We start from the raw sequence: 26068 nt of genomic DNA, 5'->3' as shown, positions 1-26068 counted from the left end.
AGAACAATTCATGTGGCCCTTAATTTTCTCTGAAACAAAAACTGAGTGTTGTAATGCTCAGTTTCCAGACAAAACCAAAACAAAACTAGTCACACTATATTTGCTATACCTTAGTAAAGTAGCCCACCATGAAGAACACAGAAAGACACTGTATAAGCCTTGCAAGTAGTGAAATGGAAAAAGAATGGTTGAAGTATGGAGAAAGTCCTACATCATAGCAGATGCCTAATGTACAAACAACTGGTAAAATGCAGGCTATGAAATCAAAGCCTCTACCACAAAAGTTAATCTTTTGAATGCAGAAAAACCTTCTCCTTAAAAGACTAAAAGGTTTAGAGAGGCTTCAAGAGTCTTAAGCAAGAATACAATCCTCCTCTACGATCACCTCTGTGTAAGGCAACACTGCAGTTTCTTTTTCAGTACTTACGTACCATCTCACACTGTACTTCCCAACATACCCATTAGACTTCTCAATTGCGCATTATATGATTTAGATAAAAGCTTTATGAAAGACCTCTCAAATGACTAGCAAGCAAGCAACACTGCTTATGTCAGACTACCAGAAGTCTTGTGCCTACTGGTTTTAATTTAGACCCTGGATTCCCAAGAATGATTGGAGAAGCTCAGCTTTTAAAACCAAAAGCCTTCAGAGCTCACAGTGTAATAGGAGTACAGACAACCTCCTGAGCTGCATCAACAGAGTGGTGGCCAGCGTGGCAAAGGAGGGGGACTGTTCCCTCTCTCTGCCCTCCTGAGACCTCACCTGTAGAACTGCATCCACATCTGGGGCCCCCAGCACAAGGCAGACGTTGAGCAGTTGGAGAGGGTCCAGAAGTGGGCCACAAAGATGATCAGAGGGCTGGAGCACCACTCCTACAGGGAAAGGCTAGGGAGGTGGCCTTGTTCAGTCTGGAGAAGAGAAAGCTGTAGAGACCTCATTATGGCTATCCAATATTTAAAGGGAGATTATAAACAGGAGGAAACTTTTTACATGGGTAAATAGTGCTAGGAAAGGAAGATTGGCTTTAAACTAAAAGATGGGAGATTTAGCTCAGATATTAGGAAGAACTTTTTTTTTTTTTTATGAGAGTGGTGAGGCACTGGCACAGTTGCCCAGAGAAGCTGAGGGTGCTCCATCCACGGAGGTGCTCAGAGCCAGGTTGGATAGGCCTTGGGCAGCCTGAGCTAGTGGGGAGCCCTGGCCATGGCAGGGGTTTGGAACTGTGTGATCGTTAGAGTCCTTTCCCATTCTATAAATCACATGTGTCTTGTATCAAGCATTTCCATCAACACAAAGAGGTGGTGAAAAGACATATTGAGTAAGTGGGAAAAACATCCCCAGGTTAATGCTGCATCTACACTGTTAGGTGATTATTAAAGAAATCTATCAGATGGCCAGAGAAAAAGGATTTTAAACACTTTTCACTCTGAACACCTTCTGATGATAGTTCCTTTTCTTCTTCCCCCAGCAAAAACAACCAGAAAGCAATGATGGCTGTTGTACCTAGGTCACTCCAAAAGTAATGCCTCCTACTTATTTCCATGAAAACTACAACAGACACAAAGAGCACAATAATGCTATTCAATAGAGCAGATTCTCAGCTACAAAACACTGCTTTCCAACACAGTTAACACCATTAGCTGTGCATGTTTACCAGTGATGAACAAGAACCTGCATGCCACGCTTGGAAAAATCTGCACCCGCAGAGATGAGACACTGTCACTTCTGCACTGCTGAAATGCACCACCCAACGCCTTACTGTTTTGGGATCCAGAAATGCTCGGGGATAGGTCTACACTGATTAATGTCAGTGGGTACCATTTTTTCCACAAAGAGGAATTCAGTGACACACCTTTGATTCATATGCATTTCCATCTCAGATGCCATTCTGTCAGACTGCCTCTCTGCTGCCAAAATGTAATGGAATGTTGGTGGGAAGGTTCACTCTCTACTGCTATATCACCAACACCCTATTCTGAAGTTGTGGGCCAAAATAATAGCATAGAAGGCAGTACTTTCAGAGGAGCCCTCACCATACTATCAGAAGATGCCTGCCTTCTTCACAGCAAGGCATACTGACCATGATCGTGAAGTTTTTCTTCAACTACATTTGTTCCTTTCTGCAACAAGGACAGTCAGACCTGTCACTTCGATGGCTATTTTGGAATATTTTTAGTTACTGTACCAATCTATTAAACATACTTAAAATTTCCATTAGATGGACAAAACAAATCTTTTTTTTCCACAGAAACCACAATTTCCACTCATTTAAGTGAGCAACTGATGTTTAGCATTATACAAATAGGACGTTGCTGGGAGAGACTTTCATGCAATATTCCTTGTCACAACCTTAGCCTACTAAACTACTTTAGTTGTGCTGGTGAAGGTTTGTTAACAATTGGCAAAAGCAAGGACAACATTTGTCCAAGACCACTCATTTTCAGAAGGGAGAGAGAGCTTCAGTTGCTCCATTGGTAACTCATCTGTGAGATCAATTGCAGTCTGACTTGTTTCCCCATGCACGGGAAAAGTGATGGGAAAAAAAAAAAAGCATTGTAATTAGTCACTGTGCTGTTTAACGAGATTCAGGTCATCTGGAATTGAAGGCCACAAACCCCAAATGATTATTCCTGCCTACTGACTGTGCAGAATTTGGCACTCCTTTTTTAACCACTGTTGTTCTTATAATTAACTGGCTTCACTAAATTCTGTGCCAAGATGAGCCTTGATGTAATTCCAGCGACTTCAGTAGATGAATATTTAGATCTGTCCTGAATCACCCCCATCCATTTTTTTCCGACTTTCCAGAATACTTTTATGAATAGTCATTTGCCTTTGAATCCTTGGACATCAAATCAAGACTTTCTGCAGTCAGATAAGTGATTCCAACGTCAGAATGATGAGCTGGGAGGGCAGACAGGGATAGGTCTACATGGTAGCTGTGCTTGTTGCCCTGGGTCTTAGCTCATCACGCTCTTAAGAATCAGTAGTTCACCTTCCTCATTAACTGCTCCATGGGTACTTCCAGTACAGCCTTAGCTCTTTCAGCTGAGCATTTTTCCAAATAGGCCTTGAAATTACACCTACAGAAGGACTAAGATTAAGAAAATTAAGAAGTTCTAACAAGAGCATTTGGTACAAAACGCAGTAAGAGACTCTACTCACCAGCTGGCTCCTGGGCTGACAGGACATTTCATAATTTGGAGACAGACTGTTAGAATTGGATGTGACACCTTCACCTCTTCTGCTGCCTATTGATTCCAAAGAACACACAAGTGCCCACAATAATGGAACAGCAGGAGCATGGATTCTGTTACTAATGTTTAAGTTTTCATTTCAAACTATGAGGCTTAACAGCAAGCAACAAATAAAAGCTTAAAACCACTAAATATTTGAATTTGATGAACAAGGAAAGAATCTGAGAGAGCTCTTCACATTATGTAGATCAGATTTTGTTACGTTTTTTTAAAAGGCAGTTCATGATCATAGAACTAATTATCTAGTCATAACCATTCTCTACAACTAGAAAATGCACAAAACTGTTAGCGCTGGTTTCAGAAATAACTTGTGCTTTGTAGCCATGTTAATAGAAATCTTTGCTCCTGTGACCTTGCAGATGTCTGAAAACATAGCAGCTGATGTAATTTTCTTTTTAAGGCATTTTTTTTCCTCAGAGCATACAGTGCTCTACTTTTACTGCTTTTACTGCCTTTAGGTCTAGGTTCTACTTACTGTCAACATTCCAGAGCAATGGCAGAGGCAATGCTCCAGCTTCCCATGTGTGGTACAGAGCTTACACTTCAACAGGGAGGCAGATAATCAGTAAAGCCAATTCTTACACTTATCTTTACATTCAATATGGTCTGCAACACTGCAAAATATCTCCACTACTTGTTGCATTGTATTGAGGCAAAGTTTAAACTTAACACTTTGGAGTTTGTGTTCCTTCCTCTCTTAACCTTGTAAAAAGTATGCTTCCATAGGGACAAGCATTTAAAAGGATCACAAAAATATCTGCATACAAACACATCATATTTTATCCTTAAGGCAGAACTGCAGAGCAAGAAACCAACTGAGGGTACCGTATTTCACAATCTATTAAAGGTACCAGTTATACTGCCATTTTGTAAGTTACATCCTTCATTAAAAGATGAATCACCGGGATTTTTATTATCTTATTTTTGAAATAAAAAAAAATGGAAGGCTGTCTGACTTTTCAGTAAAAATCCATATTTTAGATAAAATTGAAGATGTCTCACTGAAATAAATTTACTTCTCATGCCAATTTGCTCTATGGAACTACAAATCTAAATTGGCACAATTCAGAAAGTAAAATTTTCCTCTATGTAAACAGCACCCCAGTTTTGATGCACTTGGCTACTTACACAAAATTTTAACTGCTACTAGACAAACTTGAAAGATGAGCTTGAACTAAGTTGACGTTAGAAACTAAATGCTTTAGAACACTAAAGCATTCTTGAAAAGCCAGTTTCAGAGACTTTTGAAAACTTGCAATATAACGTGCAGGATGAATGTACAAAGAAGATGATAGAATATGGTTTTCCTGCAAAAACTTATTAATGCAAAGCACTTGGAATATCTTCTTTGCTTAAAAATACTAGGAAACCAATTTTACTTTCTAATATTAAAAAAAAAAAGAAAAAAAGACAGAAACGAAAAGAGAGAGAAGGGCCTACAGAATTTCATCTGTACTGCAAAAATTGCTGGTTAGTCATCCAAAGCACTGATTGAGCATATTAGCAGAGTCATCATTTAGAAAGAGCTCCATCTGTTCTGCTAGACAGCCACAGTGATCCACAGTCTGTCTTCCAGTCACAACTCTAGATTCAGAGTATTACCTACAATTTAAAAAAAAATATAATAAGCCTGTAGTAATATACATGCTATCCAGTTTTAGTCTACTGCCATGGCATTAAAATCAAATGCTTTTGAGATTAAGACATGAAATACTATTGGGGAAGCTAAATTGTCTTGAACTGCAGTTGCATTTGGAGTCCCACATATGCCTCTTCTCTTCCTCTCTTTCTAAGAAGAAAACTTTTAACACTTTTTCTCTGAAGGGAAAACTGGACGTGGAAATGAACTGAGTGCTGAAATACTAAAAATCTAAATTAAAGCAATGTAGTTTGGGTAAGAACAATTTCTCCTGGCTTCTGTTCTGGCAAAAGGAAGTCTATAAAAGAAGTTTGAAAATGAAGGTACAAGCAAGACATTTTTTGGGGCCACAAGATGGAATCTCATAATTCAGAAGTAACACCACATCTTTAAGAATTTCAACCAACTCACCAAGAGAATGAAGATTCAGTGGCAGCCTGTGATGCGAGAGAACCATGCTCAGTTCCCTTCACTACTAAACAACTGTCCTGGATTCAAAAAAAAAAAGAAAAAAAGTTCTCATTTAAGTGAATATCGAAAGGTACTGCAGCATTTTAAGACAATGATAGCCACAGCGTTCAGCCGCAGATCTCAAGGACATGGAATGAAGAGAAACACTCTGGTATTTTGACCAGGCTTCCTTGTGCTCCAAAATTAATTCCAAGGCATAGAAATTACTTCAGAAATATTTGATCACAGTTTTCACCAACAGAGCCCTCAGATATTTTTTTTTCCACGGAATCTTTTTTCTCTTTATACCTCCACAATGGAAGAGCAGTATATAACTAAACTAGAAATAATGGCCAAGCCTCAGTGTCTGAGGATTTTAAACATGGTGTGATTCTTACTGTGTAGTACTGCTAAGGACTACAGGAGATATGTCAGTCATGAAAAGACATCAAATAAACTTCCATCAGTTCTGATTGAAGAATAAGCCATTCTGCACATCAAAAAAAAGCAAGTTTCAATGACCAGGACTGCTTTTAATTCTAATCCTTCTGTTTTGCAATCTTTATAGTCTCCAATATCCATAATATTATTTTTACAAGGCAAAAGAAAATCAACTCTATTAGATAATGTGATATCCTATTGTTCTACACTGTTTTAAGAACGACTATGAGAAAATTCAAATACATGAATGACGCCACTACTAGGAAGGGAAGGAAGTTACAGAAAGTAAGACCAGAGGGCTGAAGCACCTCCCTGGCAAAGACAGCCTGAGGGAACTGTGTTTGTTCAGTGGGGGAAAAGGCGGCTACAAGGAGACCTCACTGCAGCCTTCAGTATTTAAAAGGGGATTATAAACAGGAGGAGAATCAACTTTTTACAAGGGTTGACAGTGACAGGACAAGGGGGGAGTATTTTTAAGTTCAAGAAGGGTAGGTTTAGACTGGATGTCAGGGGGAAGTTCTTTAGAGAGAGTGCTGAGGGGCTGGAACAGGCTGCCCAGAGAGGTTGTGCATGCCCTGTCCCTGGAAGTGTTCAAGGCCAGGTTGGATGGGGCCATGGGCAGCCTGGTCTACTAACAGATCTGGAGGTTGGTGGCTCTGCCTGTGGCAGGGGGGTTGGAACATGATGATCCTTGGGTTCCTTCCAACCCATTCTATGATTCTAAGGTACAGAACATTAGAACTACCACCACTTGAGCACAACTCAGTTATTTGGAAGACACCATGAAGACTGATTATACATGAGAATACATACAAAGATTCAGACCTTTTCCTTCTTAATCTTCCAGTGACTCAGGTCTCACCGTCGGAATTCACAGGCACCGTGGCTTCTCTCTGATAGTTGCCTGCCAGTTTTTTCTTCAGTGGAAGATAACTGAAAATGAAAGGGAAGGTGTTCAGATTACATAGTCATGTATGACATCATACAACATATCAAAGATTTTGGTAATGCAGAAAACTCCTATATTCAGTCATGCCATAACCTACTACTCACCAAGGTATGGAAAACATACATAAACCCTACAGAACAAGTGCTTCCAAGAAGAGGAAACATTGGCTGTGAGCTGTGAGCCCAGTGGAGTAAGCTGCACAGATCAGAATGCATGGTATGTTTTTAGAAAAGCCGAAGAGCAGCAACAATTGTCCATGAGCTTACTGGCAGCACAGCAACTCTCACACCCACCTAAGCTACCGATTGAGATGGAAGATATCACTGTACCACCCCACCAGGGCAATACGTCAAGTCTTACTGTTTTGCAGTGTACAATACATGTATTCCTCCAACTGCAGGAAGCATTTGGTGCCTTCTTGTGGACCAGGCCTTTTCCCATCTTTTGCACAGGATCTGGTGCAATTGTGAGTGCAGCCATTCCTCTGCAGTTTTTTCAGGAACAAAATTCTTTCCTGTTCTTTGTGGCCATATTGTTTAAGACTAATGCCTCAAAGCTGTAAGCTGGGCAGTTAAGATACACAAAACATCTGTTCAACTTCAGTAACACACCATAAAGGAGACAGAATCAACTTTCAAAAAACTAATTTTAATCAAAACAAAAAAATTGTTGATCATTAACAAGTTTATAAAACAGTGAATTTAGTTACATAAATAAATTGATATCAGTGTATCAAATCTTAATTACTTTCAACTTCATGAGCATGTTTACATGGGTGATGAAGTACAACCTTTTTACCTATTATAATAAATAAAATGGAGAGCATGAAATAGTTTTTCTAAACAAAAATACCTACAAACATACTTCTAGCATGTTCTCTAATGAAGGGAACAAGAGACACTGGACAACTTTTGCACCAAAACATAAAAACTGCTTTAAAAAGCACAAGGATACAGAACCATCAGCTAAAGTAAAGACACTATACTGTAACCAAAGTTGGTATTTAATAATATTATGAACAGTTTGGTAGTTAGATCTCCAGTTTGGTTATTTTAAAGCATTAAGACAAGGCAAGATAGAAGGCTGCTTTTGTCTGAGTAATTCTAGAGAAAATAAAATATATTAAAAAAACAAACTGAAAAGTAGAACAGTCATACCTACACAACTTTCTGTCCTGCACAAAGTCAAAATACCTATGCAGAATATATATATATAATATATATATATATATGTTATTTGTGCACAAAGGTTAGCTTATTATTAGCTCACTGCAAAGGCGTAATGTATCACGTCAACCATTTTGAAAACATTTTGAGTTTTGTGTCAAAAAGGATATTTCTTTTAAGTTTTCTAGGCTAGGAGGCACAAACCCCAACTCTGGCATACTGTATTCTTAATGCTAAGGCTTGCTGCTCTGGCTGTGTATTTTTTGTTGTCCCTCTTTACTATAGTGCCTGTTACAAGCATGTGTGTATGTGTGTATACATATATATGTATACACGGGTTGTATAAATATATATATATAAAATTTTCCCCATTAGTTATCAGTCCAACCATGCAATCCAAAAGGTGGCTCTGCATAGATGCCCAGCATATAGTTCACCACCTGAGCCAACCCTGAAGCAAGGCGCACTGTAGTCCTTCTGATAGGTTTTTTTTGTTTAAAACCAAGCTACTGCAGCTTCAAGTATTTTGCATTAGATAGATTTTTTTATAAATTAGTTAATGTTATATTTTTCAATATTCAGACATATACTATAATATATATACAGTACAATAAATGCTCTCATTCTTTTTTTTAATTTTTTTTGATAAATCCCTGAGAATGTATGTTGACAGTCGCTAAGTTTCCACATGCACAAGCATTGTGTGCCATGCTTCTGGATGAACAGCACTGCAAAGCCACGTGGTCAGCCTTTGAACTATTACTATTTCATTTGTTGGTTTGTTTAAATATGCTGAAATGTAAGGATGAGTTACAAAGGAGTAAAGCTGAATCCATTCGAGGTACTTATCACAGGATGGAGGTGTTTGGTTTTTAAAGCCATTGCAATATACGTTTGTTTTTGAGGCTGTGAACGTATACAGAAAGAACAGGAGAGCAATGTGGGCTTTTGCCACTTGACAACATATACTCAGTGTAAACCAAACCTTTTTTAACCTCTCTCTCATACAAAACAGAAAAAAGGAAAAAAAAAATTAAACACACAGACTTTCACAACATGACAGTTTAGTCTGAAAACTCAATATAACTATACACATATAATACCGGTGTGGCTCTGTTTCTTTAAGTTAAAAAGGATACAAAGGCAGGCTCAAGTAAAAACAAATCATCCCTTCCCACCCCCCCTTCCCCTCCCCATTCACACATTTTTGTCAACCAAACCGCTCGCGAACCAACATCATCAGTTTCTTTTTGCCTTTGTAGATTTGTTTTAGGTTGTCAATAAACTGTGTAAACTGGATGTGTCCATCATGAGCCATTAAGAAGGTTTCTCGAGCCTTGCTGAGGAACTCTATAAACTCACTGTAGTGTCGAGGGCTGATGTGAGTGAGACGTGAATGAGTCGTATTAATGTAGGCTCCAATCGTGGCATCCAAGAGTTGCCTTAAAGGGGCTTTGTCCAGTGACATGAGCTTACCAGAGTTCCTCCTTCCATGAAGTCCTACCATGCCAGGAGTGGTCAAAGTACACCTACGCAAAATGTCTGACAGTACTGTTGCACATTTGACACTTTTGACAACCAGAGGTATTATAGCTGCTAGCTCATTTTTCCCAAGGGAGTGGCTGAGCGCACATGCCCACAGAACGTCATTAATGGCAGGGTGTGTGTCCTGATTGTAACTCAGGTTGAGATGTGTCATGGCCAAAGTGGCCAGCTTGTAGGCCCGCATAGGGTAGCCGCGGTGCTCCATGTATCGTGCTATAGTAAAAAGCTGCGAGTAGCTCATGCCAGTTGTAGCAGCATCTAGAACGATTTGGTAAGCGGTCTCAAAAGCTATGTGATCCTTTTCACATAAGGTCAGTGCAGAGAGGGCACAGTTTTGAGGATCCTTCATGGCACACTGAAGAGCAAGCGTCCTAGCACTGCTGGCCAGCTTCTCCTGCTGATGGCAGTCCAGGTGCAGACGGACGATGGTGCTATTGGACATCACCGTTGTAGCAACAATACTAGTGGCTTCAGTTGGAGTGAACAGTGTAAACCAGTTTTGCATGATGCTATCCAGTGCATAAACACCTGTAACAGAAAGAAGAGATCAGCTGCAGCTGATAAAAGCTAGCGATACAGATGCTTAGCAAGAGATTATGTTTTTAGCAGTCTATAAGGTTATCAAGGGGATGTGCCTTGTCAAGAAAGCCCAAAAAAGACAATAAAACAGAGGCTAATGTGCAAAATCTGCAGCAATCACTGAAATGCAGAGGACAATGTAAAAAAGCCTGTAAGATAAACTTTAATCTCCTGGTGTGACAATTGAGCTGTTTTACTTATTATTTAAAACGATTTGGATAACAAGATCTGGCTCATTTGGTCTCATCACATCGCTCAAAAGCAACCTTCATATTGAACTATTTTAAAAAGCAATTTTAACTTCTTTTCTCAGCGTAGATCACAAGCTCAAGAGCATGCAGAAAAGAACATGAAACCATACTAATGGCTTACTTACTAGAACATACTAGTAATACTAGGCATGCCTTAAAAAAAGAAAAAAAGACCCAGGAATCCTAACTGACACCTGCTTCCAACAGGTTTTCAGATACAGCTTGAATCAAAATCAAACACGCCTGAACACTAAGCTGTATATTAGGAAAGTACTTGGAGCAATATTCACTACTTGTTATTACCTGAAATAGATATTTTATTTAGCATCACTTTATTCCTGGTGTGAATATATTTTTTGGCAGGGGGAGGGTGGGGGAAACTGACTGATGGGTTCCATAATTTAACTTTATGGACAACTAGAGTGTTTCATTTATGCTAGAGGCAGTTTACACACATTTGTGAAGCCATCTAAACCACATCCAGAGGCCCTCATTTTCTCTGCAGGACTCCGATGCTTCCTGTGCATCCCTTCACTCATGTGAAAAAATGGAGCACAGCCAGAGCACACCGTAACTACATTTAAATAAGCAGATTCCTTGCTTTACCAATATGAGTAAGTTTTAAGAGTACTTAGCATGACATGATAGGTTCTTTATTGGATACTTCTATTAGAATATGTAAACTAATTTAAAGCTTTTACAACCGGCATTTTATTTGCCAATACACAACTACACGAAGTAATATCCAGGCACTATGCGTAATATACCCTCAGTAATAATTATCTCTGCAAAGATATGAGAATGTTAAAACAAGAGCACTGCATCAAAATTTTGTTACACACCCCTCTATGCTGCATGGCAAAAAGGTCACATTACATTACTCAAATATCATCTCAATTGGCCTGTGCCTATTCCATCATGTGCTCAAGAAAACCACTCATTATTGCCATAATTAATACTTGACGTAAAAAGGAACTTTCTAGATAACAGAAAGGTGAAACAACTTGCAGAGCTTGGGAATTAACAAATAAGATCAAGTTATCTAAGATTAACTGATGAAAAGGCAGGAGCTCTTGAAGAGCATCTTTGCACATACCTACTTCTGTTGCACATGTTACCAGCCACCTCACCATTTCCCGCCGTCGCCAATTCAGTGTTGACAGCGTCATCCGCATCACCTATTAAAACAGAAACAAATAATCCTAATTGTAAAACTGATACAAAGAAACCCCAGCAGTTAGGTATTTAAGTTACTCAGATACACTGGGGTTCAAAATAGCACTTCTTGCTCTCTCTGCTCTGCTATGTCTTTCAGTTGACACGTCCAAAGATTTGAAAAAGACTTCACAACTATCTTAGAAGAGCATGCAGAGTGTAATTCCAACTGCAGGCCCTTCAAGTCTAAATGAAAGGTTCTGTTTTGTTAGGGAAAAGCAAAAACAAAACGAAGTCCAACCAATTATGAATGAGTCAAATTAAATTACATCGTCTCTTCTCCCTCTATGAATAGTAGCCTTCAAAGTGGACGTGTTCACTTTTGTTGGGCAAACTAACCCAATTTCTCCCTACATGTGTGTTTCTTTTCACTGACTTCAATAATACAGACAATAATTTGAATTTTAATGTCTGCTAATTCTACAATGTTATACACACACTTCTAAATATATTCAGATATTATTAAACCACTCATAGCAATGACTCCTCTACCTGAACAGAGACCCTGCAAAAAAGGCTCCATCATAAAACCATCAGAAACCCAGAGTTCTTAAAGCTTTGATTGCAGTGCCCCTATTATATTCCACTATCAATTACTGCCTGTGTTATTTGCAAAATGTAGGCAAAAATGTTTCTTCAGTTAAAAAAAAAAAAAAAACAACAAAAAACACTGCACAGAAATTGCACAGAAAGCTTGCTTTGGCTAATCGAACATTCCACAGACACAGGTAAAGAATCCAAATAGTCTTCTCTTTTACTATCTCAGTCATCATCCCATAGCAATAGCTGCAGTAATGAAGTTAGGTCAATCATAAAGCCCTTAGCAAGGAGCAATATCCATTACAATCAAAAATCTACTCATTAATGGAGTCAAGCAGTACTTGTAAGAGAGTTCTCTGCTCATGTGCCTTCCCAGTAGTAAGGTGGCTTCAAAGCAGTATGTAGACCTCTGTCATACCAGCTATTCCTGCCATCTCCTTTTGTCCTAAACTGTAGAAAAGATAATTAAGAAGATGGAAAGTCTACTAAAAAACATGAATGAACTGTGTGGTTGTGATTCCATGGTGGTCTCCAAGCATTCCTACCTTAGGAGCTTGGTGACTGGCTGTCACAGGACAAGAATTTTATTGGCTTTATCAGCCTCAAAAATGGGAGCATCAGCTTGACTAAGCTATAATGTAAGTGCTAGAGCACAGAATAATATTTTGAAAGAAAGTTCATGTTTAAGAATCAACTCTATGTGCAGATGCTGACCCACCTGCTGGGTTAAACTACAACAGGAGTGCAACTACCTGTCCTCTCCATCAATGAGAAAGTCAAGACTTTCTTTACTGATGCACACATAATTGAAGGCTAACGCTCTTCCAGTATCAAAACCAAAATTTTAGCTTACCCCTTGTAACAAGAGTGAACCTAACAGAAAATAGATCTATGGATTGAATTCTGCTACTGATGCAAGAGGGAAAAGGTTAAAAAAAAACAAACAACTGTATGAATGACAACTTCATTTGATGTATACTCTGATTACATTCTTCTCTCTGGTGGTCTGTAAAAGGATCAGTCACAAGAGTCTCCAGCAAGCACAGTCAACTCCAGTGCAGACAGTCCTAACTTGAGAGGAAAACACATCATCATATCTAGTCCCTTGACCTGGACAAGTTTGTCTTCATCTATCTTGGAAATGTATTTTTTTCACCTGATTAAACTGATGGGCTGAGAACACTGAGAGGGGCCCTTTAACGATGATTAAAAATAAAACAAAAACAAAAAAACAACAACAAGGATTTCAAATAAAGCATATATTGATGTCTTGATCAAAGAGGAGCTGAAACTAATTTAAAACATCATCCATGTTGCCAAGGAACTATTTCACTTGTGCTCAAAACACTCCTGGAGCACCTCTTCTATCGATGGAAGGTGGCTTCTCAACAAGTAAGTCTAAAAATAATAGGAAGCCCCTTTAAATGCAGTAAATTGTCCCAAAGTCAAGGTCTCTTCATTTGGTCCTAATGGATTTTTATAAGTTTCTTAATCTGGAGGAACAGAAGAGCTCAGCTAGTCATGAGAGATGCAAGAAATGGCCAACCATTAGCTTTCACAGCAATATAAAAACTCTTTATCATATGCACTGGAAAAAGATTTATTTACAGGTATTCATGGATTCACTTCAGATATTCACTTGCCAAATATGCATCAAGCAATCATCTGCACTAATTCACTCAGCAATTCTGCCAGCATACTTGTCTGTACATGTGCAGTAATATTCTCATTGACATAGCATGATAAGCAAGTGGAGGAACAGAAGCTGCTCTTTCATCTGCAGATCTCAGAACACCAGTGTCAGTAAGGTTCTGAAAGACAAAATACACTTGAGGTGTTCCACGGCCATTTTGCCATGCTCATGACTTCCTTTGCACGACTAGTTAAAATACTTTCCCTTTGCAGAACACATGCTGCCACTGAAACAGGGAGAAAGAACCCAGTAGTCCACATGTTTCTCCCTAATCTAGAGCAATGCAGTAAGCTTTAATATCTTGGAGAACCCAGTGAAAGAGTTGTGAAATTGCTAGTGTCACCTCTGAAAAGAACAGCAGAGTTTCTATACCAGTTTAGGTTTTGTTTTATTCCAAGTTCTGGATTTAGGAGGAACTGTAGAACCACAGAATACCCCAAGCTGGAATGGGCCACTGAAAAATCAAACTCAGTGTCTAAGAGCTTGTCCAAATGCTTCTTGAACTCTTGTAGGTTTGGCGTCACGATCATAGCTCTGGGAAGCTTGTTCCAGTGCCTCACCACTGTCTCAGGGAAGAACTTTTTCCCAAGAAATACAAATTCGTGATGTTTCTCTCATTACATTTCACTGAAGACATTCAAAGGACACTATCAACCACACACAGGTATTTATAAACAGTGACATCAGATGTGTACTGCTACTAATGAATTATCCTTCAATGTCTGAGGTGACTCATAGGTCAAAGACCTTTCTTTCTCAAATAAGCAAAAATTCAGAAACATACCTAGATGTGAAAAAAGAAACAGTTTTCCACAGCAACTTCAAGAATAAGAAAGGCTAATGAAGAGTACAGAATCTTAGCTTTCTTAAAGATTTTTACTTCTAGAAGTCTAAAATAAGCGAGTAGTACCGTTCTTTGTCATGAGAAGCAACTGAGATACGATATCCTCTCCCCAGAATTCTCCGCAATTTTGTTTACTGAAGCAAAGTAATAAATGGTTTCCTGATCTTTGCATGGCTTGGTGTTTTTTTTTTGTTTTGTTTTTTGTTTGTTTGTTTGTTTAAGAACTCCCTGAAGAGGGATGAAGAGATTTATTTTTGTTGAATTGTGTAATCTCCACGACACATCAGTGTATGGCAACATTTCTCCAGATATTTAAAAACCTAGCAGTTTCCTTTTAGCTTGGTAAGTCTCCTAAGAGCATTAAAACTGGCCTGACGCTGCTGCACACCTCAAACTGCATCTGATGCAGATGATCACCTCAAAGTATGTGGAGTGCAGCATTTGATGAAGAAAGTGCGAGGGCTGCTGGTAGCGCAATCTGTTTTAGAAACAGGACATTACGATTGCCGTTGGTTTTCCCTATTAATTCAGCAGGCAACCACCAAACCTTGTTTAGGAAAATGAGGAAGGGAAGAAAGGGAGGAACAGTAAGAAGCTCCTCAAGACCATGCAAAATACCTAGCACACTGCTAGAATAATTTTTATCTCTGACCCATGAATAGAATAGTGCTCTGCAGCCAGCCACTTCCAGTTCTTTCCACCCAAATGGAACGAAGGGGCTGAGCAGACCCTTGTTCCAGTGTGAAGTTCACCAGTCGACTTCACATCAATAGGCAGCAAGCCAATATGGTCCTCATAGACTTAAAGATCTGAACCCACCAACAGAGTCTATTTGCTGTATTCTGCTGTCTTAATAATGAACAAGAGAAATACCTGAAGGCCCAACTCCAGAGAAACTTTTAGAAGAGTGATGTCAGGCAAGCTGTCCATGAGTGTAGCTATTTTAAATGCATCCTGCGCAAGTTTGAAGATGTGTGATGAAGAGTGGATGTTTTTCTGTATGGATTCTAACACTGTTTCCAGCCTCCGAACATCACCTGCAAGACGTAAACAGAATCAACAAAACAGAACAAGCTCCCAAGACATCCAGAGATGCATTATAAGTAAGCCTGTCTTGCTGCAGCAATAGTATAATGATTCTGTTGTTTGCATTTTGTTGTTATAAACCTTCCATAATTAAATTGCATATCAATAAAAGATATAAGAGGGCACAGATTCCTTTTGTGTCTGATGATGCTAGTGTACTACATGCCAAAAAGTCAAGCTGATTTGTGAATTTTAGAAGTGACTTGTCCACTGCTGGGTCTCACAGTCATGCATCAGAAGAACAAAAAGCTGTCTTCTCAGCCTCAAATCAAATCTGCCTGGCTATCCTCTAAATAGCTTAACTATTTTACTAGAAGATTTAGTGAAAATTTAAGTCAGTTCAGCTTGTTGTTCCCATTTCAAGCTCCTGTCAGACTGCCATTTGGATTCCTAAACACAAGATTTAAAATCTGTTTACTCCATATAATATTAAAAGCATACATTTAGCTGAGTATGTAACTGACAGCACTGTACCTTTGGCTGCTGTTAACATGGTTGATGCCAGCTCACACTGCTGGGATTCAATGTGACTTAGAGTGAACCAGCGGGGATACCGGTTTGGAACAACTGATGCAATGTGGTGTGGGCGGGACATGTCTCCAGAAGGAGCTGTAGATTCCAATACTAGCAACCTGAAATAAGGAAGAAATCCTCTTTCATTAAATCATTATTACATTAGGTTACTCATGAGCAGAACTAAAGCTTCAAGAACACTTGACCTTGTTCATAAAATGTGCCCTTTTGGGTATAAAAAGATATTGGAAAAATCAGTTCTTTTTTTTGAGGAAACTGAAAAGCTTGGGGAATCTACTTGCTAAATTTGCTTGTATCAGCAGTGATCTGTACGAATGCACAGGAAAATTAAGCCATCCATTAAGCAAGGCAGTTGAGACCTTCTGCATCATCCTTAGAGCTGAAACATTTTCTCTTGCCTTTTTTCAGCCTCTGAACCACAGATCTCAGGATGGAAAATGCTTCTCCATCATAGTGAAAAATATAAATGTTTTCCAATATTAATGCATGCACAACTTCAACTTCCTTTACGTGCAAATGATTAGGAAAGTAAGGAAGGTGGTTATTATAGAAGTCATTTGGATTTTGATCTTAAAAATCAAACATACCAAAAAGGAAATTTCACTATTTAACTACTACATACTTTTTAAAGTCCTTAAGCTATAGTTTGCCAACGTTGCATAATATACAATAATCTGATGTTAGGATCCCAAACAGCAGTGACACAGGAAGTTGCTTCTAAAGAGACTTTTTAGAGTGTTTTCTAATCCTCAAGCAAGAATTTGAGGTTATTCACTATGAAGTATTTACACTTATAAAATTCAAATTTTTATGCTTTCTCCTGACTACTATAGTAGAAGGATGGCCAATAACAGAGACTCAACTGATAGTCCATCTTCCACCCAGAACTGATACACCATATACAACATAAATGCAAAAAGAAGTAGAAGTGGTTGAATGAAAATGTTTTTATTCAACATTTAAGCATGGTTTCAAGACATGAAGGGTTAATGAGACATCAAATGATAGTAATGAATAATGTCCAGAAACAAAAGCTTTCCAAATGCTAGTTTCTTCATTAGGTTTAAAGTTTGAGTTTTCTGGCACTCACAACACTCTAGCAAATTACTGTTAAAAAAATCTGAAGACTTACTTGTTAGTGTGCCCCTATACTGAAGGCTTTCTAATTATTTACTCCTGTAACATACCAACTGCATCTTGTCTAAAAGCAATCTCTTCATTGTTACCCAACAAAGAAAGCAGGAATGTGTTTTTGTGCTTTTACCTTGCTTTCACATGATTAGAATCTCAGTGCAGTGTAACACAGCCAATTCCTTGAAATTCTGAACTACTTGGTCACTAGCAGACACCTCTATTTTCCAACACTCATCCTTTCTGTGAAGTATTTTACAGAGAAAATGACCTTATTGAGTAATATGCAGAATATGGTTATGTGATCCTACTTAAGGATATACAGCAATTCATATGGACACAGCCAGACTAAGTCTAAACTAACTACCTCAAATACAGTGCAAGCGAACCACAGATTGGTTTGACTTCTACAGAGTTTTCTGAAGGCCATTTTGACTCTGTCAGATGGGCCAGCCATAACATGACCAGCACCTAATTGACTTCTACAGGATCTGTAGGTTAAGGTATGTTTGGGACAACCATCAGGGGATCAGGCCCAGCACGGGTTCATGAAAGGCAGATCCCGCTTAACCAACCTGATTTCCTTTTATGATTGTCTGGTGGATGTGGTAAAGGCTGCTGATGTAGTCTTCAACAAAGCCTTTGGCACTGTCTCCTACAGTATTCTCCTGGAGAAGCTGGCAGCCCGTGGCCTGAACAGGTGTACTGTTTGCTAGGCAAAAAACTGGCTGGATGGCTGGGCCCAGAGAGTGGTAGAGAACTGAGCTAAATCCAGCTGGTGACTGGTCACAAGAGGTATTCCGCAGAGGTCAGCACTGGCACCAGCCCTGTTTAATACCTTTTGATGATCTAAACGATAGCACTGAGCATATCGTCAGTACGTTTGCAGATGACACCAAGTTGGGAGGAAATATTCATCCATCTGGGGCTAGCAAGGCCTTCAGTGGGATCTGGGCAGGCTGGATAGCTGGGCTGACGCCAGTGGGATGAAGTTCAGCAAGAGCTCGGTCATGCACGTAGGCCACAACAACCCCAGCCAACACCACAGGCTTGGAATAGAGAGGCTGGAAGACTGTGTGGAAGAAATGGACCTGGGGGTGTTTGTTGATGCTCAGATGAACATGAGCCAGCAGTGTGCCCAGGTGGCCAAGAGAGCCAAAGGCATCCTGACTTGTTTCAGAAGTAGTGCTGCCAGCAGGAGCAGGGAAGTGACCATCTGTCTGTACTCAGCCTGGTGAGGCTGCTTTTTGAGTACTGTGTTCAGCTTTGGGCCCCTCTCTACAAGAAAGCCATTGAAGCTCTCGAGCATTGCCCAGAGAAGGGCAACGAAGCTTGTGGAGTCTGGAGCACAGGCCTTGTGAGGAGTGCGAGGCTGAGGGAATGAGGATTGTTTAGTCTGGAGGAGGCTTACAGGAGAACTTATCACATTCTACAAAGACCTGAAAGGAGATTGTGGCAAGGTGAGAGTCAGACTCTTCTCCCACATAACCAGTGACAGGACTAGAGGGAACGGCCTCAAGTTGCACCAGGGGTGGTTCAGGTAGGATATCAGGAAAAACTCTGAAAGAGTGGTCAGACACTGGAATGGGTTGCCCAGGGAGGTGGTTGAGACACCAACCCTGGAAACATTCAAGAAGCATGTACATGTTATACTAAGGGAGATGGTTTAGCTGGGAAATATTGGTGGTAGGTGGGTGGTTGAACTTTTTCAACCTTGGTGATTCTATGATTCATATCAAGAATGGAGACCTTAAGATAGATTTAGGACATTTGCAATGGTTTTAACGTTTTCTGTACATTCCTGAAGCAACTGACAGTATCTTTAAGAATTATTTAGCAAAGCTCATTGTAAATATGTGTTAGGGTATTTAGCAGGTACATGGAAATACCACACACTACACAAATACCCATCAGGACTTTATTCTACAGTTTTCAGATACGTGTATGTGCATGCTAAAATTTAAAAAAAAAAAAAAAAAAAAAAAAAAGAATTAACCAACTGCCAATTTGATTTGTATCAAGGGTCAAATCTCTGTCCTAGTACTGCTGATATATCTTTTTTGCAAAGCTTTATACATGAAAAATAGTGTGTGTAAATTCCTCAACTGATTTTTTTCCAAGCACAAAACAAGGAGGAAAGAAGACAAACTAAATAATTTCAATAAACAGGAGAAATCTCAACTACTACAGAATGCAAAAGTAGCAACAAATAGAGTATGAAAGGAAGAGGCTGTTTTGGGAAAATCTTTTGTCACTTCAAATTTCACTGCCAGCTTCTGTGTTCCGCTGCTGTAAAAAGGAAATGCTGTTGTGAATTGGTGGCTTTCATGCAATTTTGGCAAGACTAAGGAACATCAAAACAAGCACAAGCTACAACAGATTTAGCTTTCTTAACTTTTTTTTTTTTTTTTTTCTTTCAAACATCCATTATTTAGTTAGGTCTCAGCAATGCTATCTTGTGACTAAACATCATCATTAAAGCCTAGTTCCAAAAACGTGGGTGAAATTCATACTTAACAAGAGATCAGCTAAACTACGTCAAATGTTCAGATTCCATGTGAGCAGTCAACTAGGTCACCACATATCCACATTTCTCTAAAGCTCCACTCTGTTCTGATGCAGCGAGAAGATAAATGTAGACAATAGAGACCATCAAGAATAGCACATCCTGTGTTTGCAAACCTGAGCTATATCAAAGGCACAATCTCAGCTTCTATTGATTTTTGTATTGTGTATTCCCCACACTGAAAGAGGACCAAAAAATGAAGCATGAACAGATGATTTTGAACACACAGAGACAAAACAGAGCTACCGGTAGCTCTACAACCAGTAGAGCTCTACAAATTCATGTAGCTCTACAAATTCACGTAGATTTGTGTGTAGGTTGACTCTAAATATGTGTGGAAATCAAGTAACTATGACTTTGTGAAGTTAACTTATTTGAAAAATATTGAGGCAAAAAAATGAATATGCTCTACTTCTAAAACCATGAGGAACTACAGAAGTTCCTAAACAGCACTTTTACTAATTTTCAGGTGACATTTTTATCTGTGACACTTCCATTTACTCACTGCCATGGAGGAAAAGATGCTCAAATCTCCTTCTTCTGATCCATTTTACCTCACAATCCTGAGACAAGTATTCAGTCTACTTGTTTGTTTTCTTTTCCCCATGAAGGCAACAGTAAGTCAGTTTTTTTTTTTTTTTTAATAAGGAGTTCTTTGTACTATGAGCTACCACTTTCATACTTATCGGAAAAGTAAATAATCTTCTTAAAGAAGACTTTTTAGAAGTTTTGAGAAGTACTTAAGAATGCAGAGACATCAAACAGAGAGTATCTACATCGGCCATTATCACAGCTCAAAATAGGAGTCCATATTTCTAAAAAGTGCCACGTATCAAAGTGCAGAAAGACTGACTTTTGTTTAGAGATGAATTCTCATCTGTCTTATAGCAATGCCAAGTGGACTATGGAGAACTGACCTAATTATACCAGTGCCTCATGTAATTTTAGCAGATAGAAGCAAACAGGCAGCTCATTCGGATACTAGTTTGTTTGCTTGTTTGTTTTGTTGTTTTTTTCTGACAAATAATTTCAGCTGAGATGGCAGGAAAGTGGCTGGATTAGCTAAAGATTTCATGATCTAGGATCTTTTAGCACTTTGTTTGTTTCTTTTGTTGAGAAAAGAAACTTCCAGAGGAGTTTTCAGGAGTGACATGTCCTTGTTCAAGAGGAATGGCGTGGACATCCACTGAAGTGTACAGTGCACTATGCAAAGCTGCTGATATATATCTTTTCCAGCCTCTCAAGTTTAGCTTAAAGAGGAAAACCCCACACGAATGACCTCTGAGAAACACTTTAACACAATAACTGGAAATTAATATAAAGACAAAAGTCCACTTTACAAAAATCAACTTTTTTTCTTTTTCACTGTGCCTACTGTACTATCTTGACGATCTGCTATGACCAGTGTTTTTAATACATTTAAGAAAGAAAAGAGGCATATGTAGCTGACAGCTTTTTGATCATGTTTGAATGTTCTCAATAGTTTGTTAATGGTGCATCGTCTCGTCAATACAGTTCCTAAATTTCTAATTACAAGCAGCAAGTATGCAAGGCCATTTTGTATTTCTGAGACTCCTCCTCTAATACCCATTGCCAGATATGCCTAAAGACAAAAACAAATGAAAAACAACTAACCTAGGCTAAACAAACTTTTGTCTAATCTGATACAGTCACAGAATCTCCAAGATTGGAAAAGACCTACAAGATTATCAAGTCCAATTGTCTGGCTACCACCAATAGTTCTCATTAAACCATGTCCCTAAACACAACAGTAGCTATCCTGTTTAGTTCTTTAACCACATAGTTGTTTTCTCCTTGTTCAGTATTCTGCAGAAACTCCAGAAAAAATAAACATATCCAAACCACTAACACAATCTGCCTGATGAAGATAAACACCATTAATGTGGATTGCACATCCTACAATCACTGTGCAATCATTCTTGATAATAGTGACCACGAACACCAAACACACATGTTTAAACAGAAACTTGATTGCTCTTAGCAGTCACAGAACTGCCACAACCAGCAATCATCATTTAATACAAGTTATTGACAGCAACCAGGCAATCCAGATGGGACCAGCTTCTTCCCTGCAGTGTAGGAGGACAACAGATTTATTACTAATCATTTAGACCCTTGAAATTTCCTTCAGAAGGCTCTTCTTAGCCACTGTTAGCAATCTGGCCTGCCCTGAAATCAAGCCAACACATACTGAGAGCTCCCTGAGAAATATCTTTCTCCCCATTACTGAAGACAAATGGGATGCAAGTCACATATTTTGCTATCGTATAACATATACTCCATTTAAATCCCAGCGTTCACCCAGAACTGTGCACAAGACCAACTAGTTATGAAATAACAAGTAGTGCATCAGACAACACCACATGGTTTGAAATCTATCATTGACAGCTTATTTGTAAAGATAGCTAGTGGAGCTAACAGTCCTACAGAACTACCACTAGAGACTAAGCAGGAGATGATACTGAAATTGCTGGTTAGATGCATCGTCCCACACATCACTACCACCACATACAAACAGAGAACACACACGATAACACTGCCACTGTTAAACACAAAACCACACATCCTAACAGGGATGCTAGAATGAAATAAATAGTTACAACAGAATGCTTTTTTACAGTTGGAGGTAAACACTAATTGTACATTTATAAATTATGCCATATTTAACACAGACATCACTTGGTTTGACAGATGACAAAACCAAAGTAATTTGTCCTTAAAGGGAGTAATGCTGAGGTCTTGCTTACCAAGCTTTCCCCTCTTTTCCCAACTGCTACTTGTGGTCTTTCTAGGTGACTTGTGAATACATACCGCATGGCTCTCAGTGCAGTTTTGTATGCCAATTCAGCATCATGAGGTAGGAGAGAGGTGAAGAGATACTTGGCAAATGTGTGCATTGGAACGCTCTCTCGATGAATGACTTCCCCTAATCCACTATATGGTCCAGCTGCAGAAAAGAGAAAAAAAATGTCTATCTTTACAGACTGTTAAAAAACAACTTCTGCACCCTTAAAAACATTCACTAGAACTGGTATTCAGTGTTTGCTGTGCTAACGGTAAAACTGCATTGATTATTTTTTGTTACTCATATCATACATGTATCACATTTATATGAGGACTGCTCTGAAAGTAATGCCTCCTGTTTTATGACGTTAACTCATCTCAGAGGCAGATGTTGGTGAGGCAGTAGAGGTTGAACCTTCTCACCAATATGCCATTACACGTTGTTGCCATGTGACAAATGGTAGAGAGGGGCCATCTGACAAATGGCATCTGACATGGAAGTGCATATTAAGCAAAGGTCTATCACTGAATTCCTCCACAAAGAGAAAACAGCACCCTTTAGAATTTATCAGTGGTTGCTGAACTTTTACGGAGGCTGAACAGTGGATGTGAGCACAATGAGGCAGTGTGTTTCAGCAGAGGGTGACAGGGACAGTGGTTCACCTCCAGTGCAGATTTTTACAAGTGTGGCTAGGAGGCTCTTGGAGATCACTGGCAAAAATGCACAGCTAATGGTTGTGATTGTGTTGAAAATTGTGTTTTGTAGCTGGGAATTTTCTCTATCAAGTAGTGGTATTGTGCTCTTCGTATCTGATGTAGTTTCTAGGTAAATCAACAGGAGGCAATATTTTCAGGGTGACAATAGGTACAATATATTACAAACCTATCACATACCATATATTCTTTGAGACAGTGAGACAGAATGCAAACTGCACAGTACCAGGCACACTACCAGCCCACACACAAGTGACAGTCCCAGAGCATCATAGGGCTCATTTCACAAGTTTATGGTATGCAAAAGCTGAATGTGTTAGTCTCAGCTTTGCCTCCATATCCTTAGATTGTGCACGAATCCCTACACATCCACTAGCAGTGTGTGATTTCTTTCTCAAAGATCCATCAAAAAAAAGTGTGAGTTCAGTGAAGAGGCGCACATCTTCAGTTGAAGGTACACGACCAATCACTACAACAGCACCCGGTCCCTATTAATCTCACCTGACATAAGGCGTATAAATTATCCTTTGGTCTGGATTTTGTCTCAAGAGAAGACAAGGTCAGATCTTGCAACAAAACCTTGTTTTGCTAGTCTGTTATAGCCATGTGTTCTCAAAAATTACATTTGCTATGAGAAAACTACTCCCACTGCTGTGACAATGGATTTTACACGTACCAAAATGAAAAAATGCCGTAATTTTGCACATTACGAAATACAGTGCAGTATTTCGTAAGAACAGCAAAAGTAAATGAAAATTTAAATGTGATTATTTCTTTGATGCATTCTGAACGTTAACAGTGACCACAATACCATTTTTACATTTTTCCTGCTATCACATGAAGCTGCTGTTCATGCTAACATTAACACTATGCCAAGCAGTTCTTGGCTTCAGCAGCTAGTGTAATATGTTGCGAGATACAGAACAAGAATTTTACATTAATTACTACTGGACAATTACAGCATAGGTAGCAACCAGCAGTCCTAGAAATTACTGAGAGAGAATAGGATTTTACTTCCTCCTATACTACAGATTTCAGTACACCACACTTGGATGGACAAGGACTGGATGAGCACAATTCACTGCAGAAGCACACAAACCATTTATATTTCCAGCAGCAGTTTAAAATGGCTGGCCCTACAGATGAGGATGTACAATTTAAGCAGACATTTCTTCTGCAGAAGAGGATGAATTCCATGAAGCAAAGTTTGTAACAACTTGCACAAGCACATTTGTTCCAATGTTTTTCTGACTGTTTCTTCTACACAACACGAAGGTAAAAATACCATGTGAAGTGAAAAAGAATCTGAGCTCTGTAGCTGGGCATTTCTTAAGATTGGAGCCAATTACAAAGGAAATATCAATGAAGATTTAGTAGTGACACAGTGTCTTGTATAATCATTTAAATGAAGGTGAAGTCCATTAAAAACTAGCACAGCTTCAGTGAAAGGAGCTGTTTCATATCTTTGCCAATTGGTGGTTCAGCCAGAAACTCAGGACCTGAGGAATATGTGACAAAACATTTATTTGAAAATATATTCTGCCACTAATTTAATCATCAAGCAAAAAATTAAAACAGTTCCTGCAACCAGTTTTAACATTCTATCTTCCCATGCATTCAAAGATTAGCTGCACACAGCATGCATTAATTAAACTAGCAGCATAGAAATCAGCTTAATATTGCATTAAGCTTTCTTTATTATATCTACAAGACTTCAACCATAAAAACACAACTGATATGATTAAGATCTTCCATCACTGTACAGTATTTCCTCCATGGGAGCTGGCAGTTTCTGTCTAATAAGGTGTAAACTGAAGACAATGGAAAGAAAGTTACATTTCTCAGCAAACGGCAACGCGAGACCCTCTTTGCACACTGCTCACCACAATTTCCTAGGTAACTATTTTAGCACATTTCTTGCTGCTCCAAGGAAACAAAACATCACTGATCAAAGCCGTAAACAAGGAAGCACTCAAGAAGAACCCTGCATTTTCTTCATGAAGCATCCTTAACAGTTAAGAGATGCAGCAAATTGATTTTATAATCCATAAGATCTCTGCCTGGTGGCTGTTAATAGCTGGATCCAGTGAGAAGCTGTTCTTGTCCAAAGGCCATAAAGCAGCAGCAGAGCATAACATAATGGAAACTCCCTATCGTGCAGCTTCTCTGCAATGTCAAATAGCACCATCAGTAGATAACAAAGTCTGTAAGGACCTGGTCATAATGCATCTCTTCCATTAAGTGAAACATTTTTTTTCTAAAAATGTCTCACAAAGAAAGCAAAAACCTGACTGCTGTGTAACAGTCTTCACAACTTAGCTACAGCAATATTGCACTCCTCACCATGCCTTGAACAGGTATTCACCTAATGAGCTCCTTTACAGTTTTATCTCTTATTTAAAAAAACAAAAGCTAGGCTATTTTCTGAATATGATTTTAAAATTATGTGTGTTAATCCTTTTTAAAAGTTAAAGCAAAGGCATGAATTCTTTTCCCACAGATTTTATTGCAATCCACTGCCATGACTCCCAAACAGAAAATTGCCTTGATTGCAGTTTAGTCACAAGGTCAGTCTTTAAGCCTCAATATCTGACCATGTATTTTAGTTTTCAGAGATGATTTTCAGACTTCAGAGGGAATTCATTTTCTTAGATACTAAATA

General features: G+C 38.9%; 2 protein-coding genes across 3 annotated transcripts in view; both read right to left on the bottom strand.

The window, feature by feature from the left end:
* Positions 1–26068, bottom strand: part of IPO11 (importin 11) — a 483265-nt gene that overhangs the window by 356423 nt on the left and 100774 nt on the right. The window lies entirely within an intron of this gene.
* The window catches only part of ZSWIM6 (zinc finger SWIM-type containing 6), a 111670-nt gene continuing 92966 nt past the window's right edge, over positions 7365–26068 (bottom strand). For both annotated transcript variants that reach the window (XM_048930632.1, XM_048930633.1), the window contains exons 10-14: positions 22720–22855; positions 16131–16288; positions 15444–15607; positions 11375–11456; positions 7365–9976 (exon numbers count right to left, since the gene is read on the bottom strand). In XM_048930632.1, coding sequence (XP_048786589.1) covers positions 9114–9976; positions 11375–11456; positions 15444–15607; positions 16131–16288; positions 22720–22855 — 1403 coding nt within the window. In that variant the 3' untranslated portion in view covers positions 7365–9113. The remainder of the gene's footprint in view (positions 9977–11374; positions 11457–15443; positions 15608–16130; positions 16289–22719; positions 22856–26068) is intronic.

Source organism: Lagopus muta, chromosome Z (assembly GCF_023343835.1).
Source record: "Lagopus muta isolate bLagMut1 chromosome Z, bLagMut1 primary, whole genome shotgun sequence".
In the NCBI taxonomy this organism is placed as follows: domain Eukaryota; kingdom Metazoa; phylum Chordata; class Aves; order Galliformes; family Phasianidae; genus Lagopus; species Lagopus muta.
This window is presented reverse-complemented; position numbering and strand designations above follow the sequence as displayed.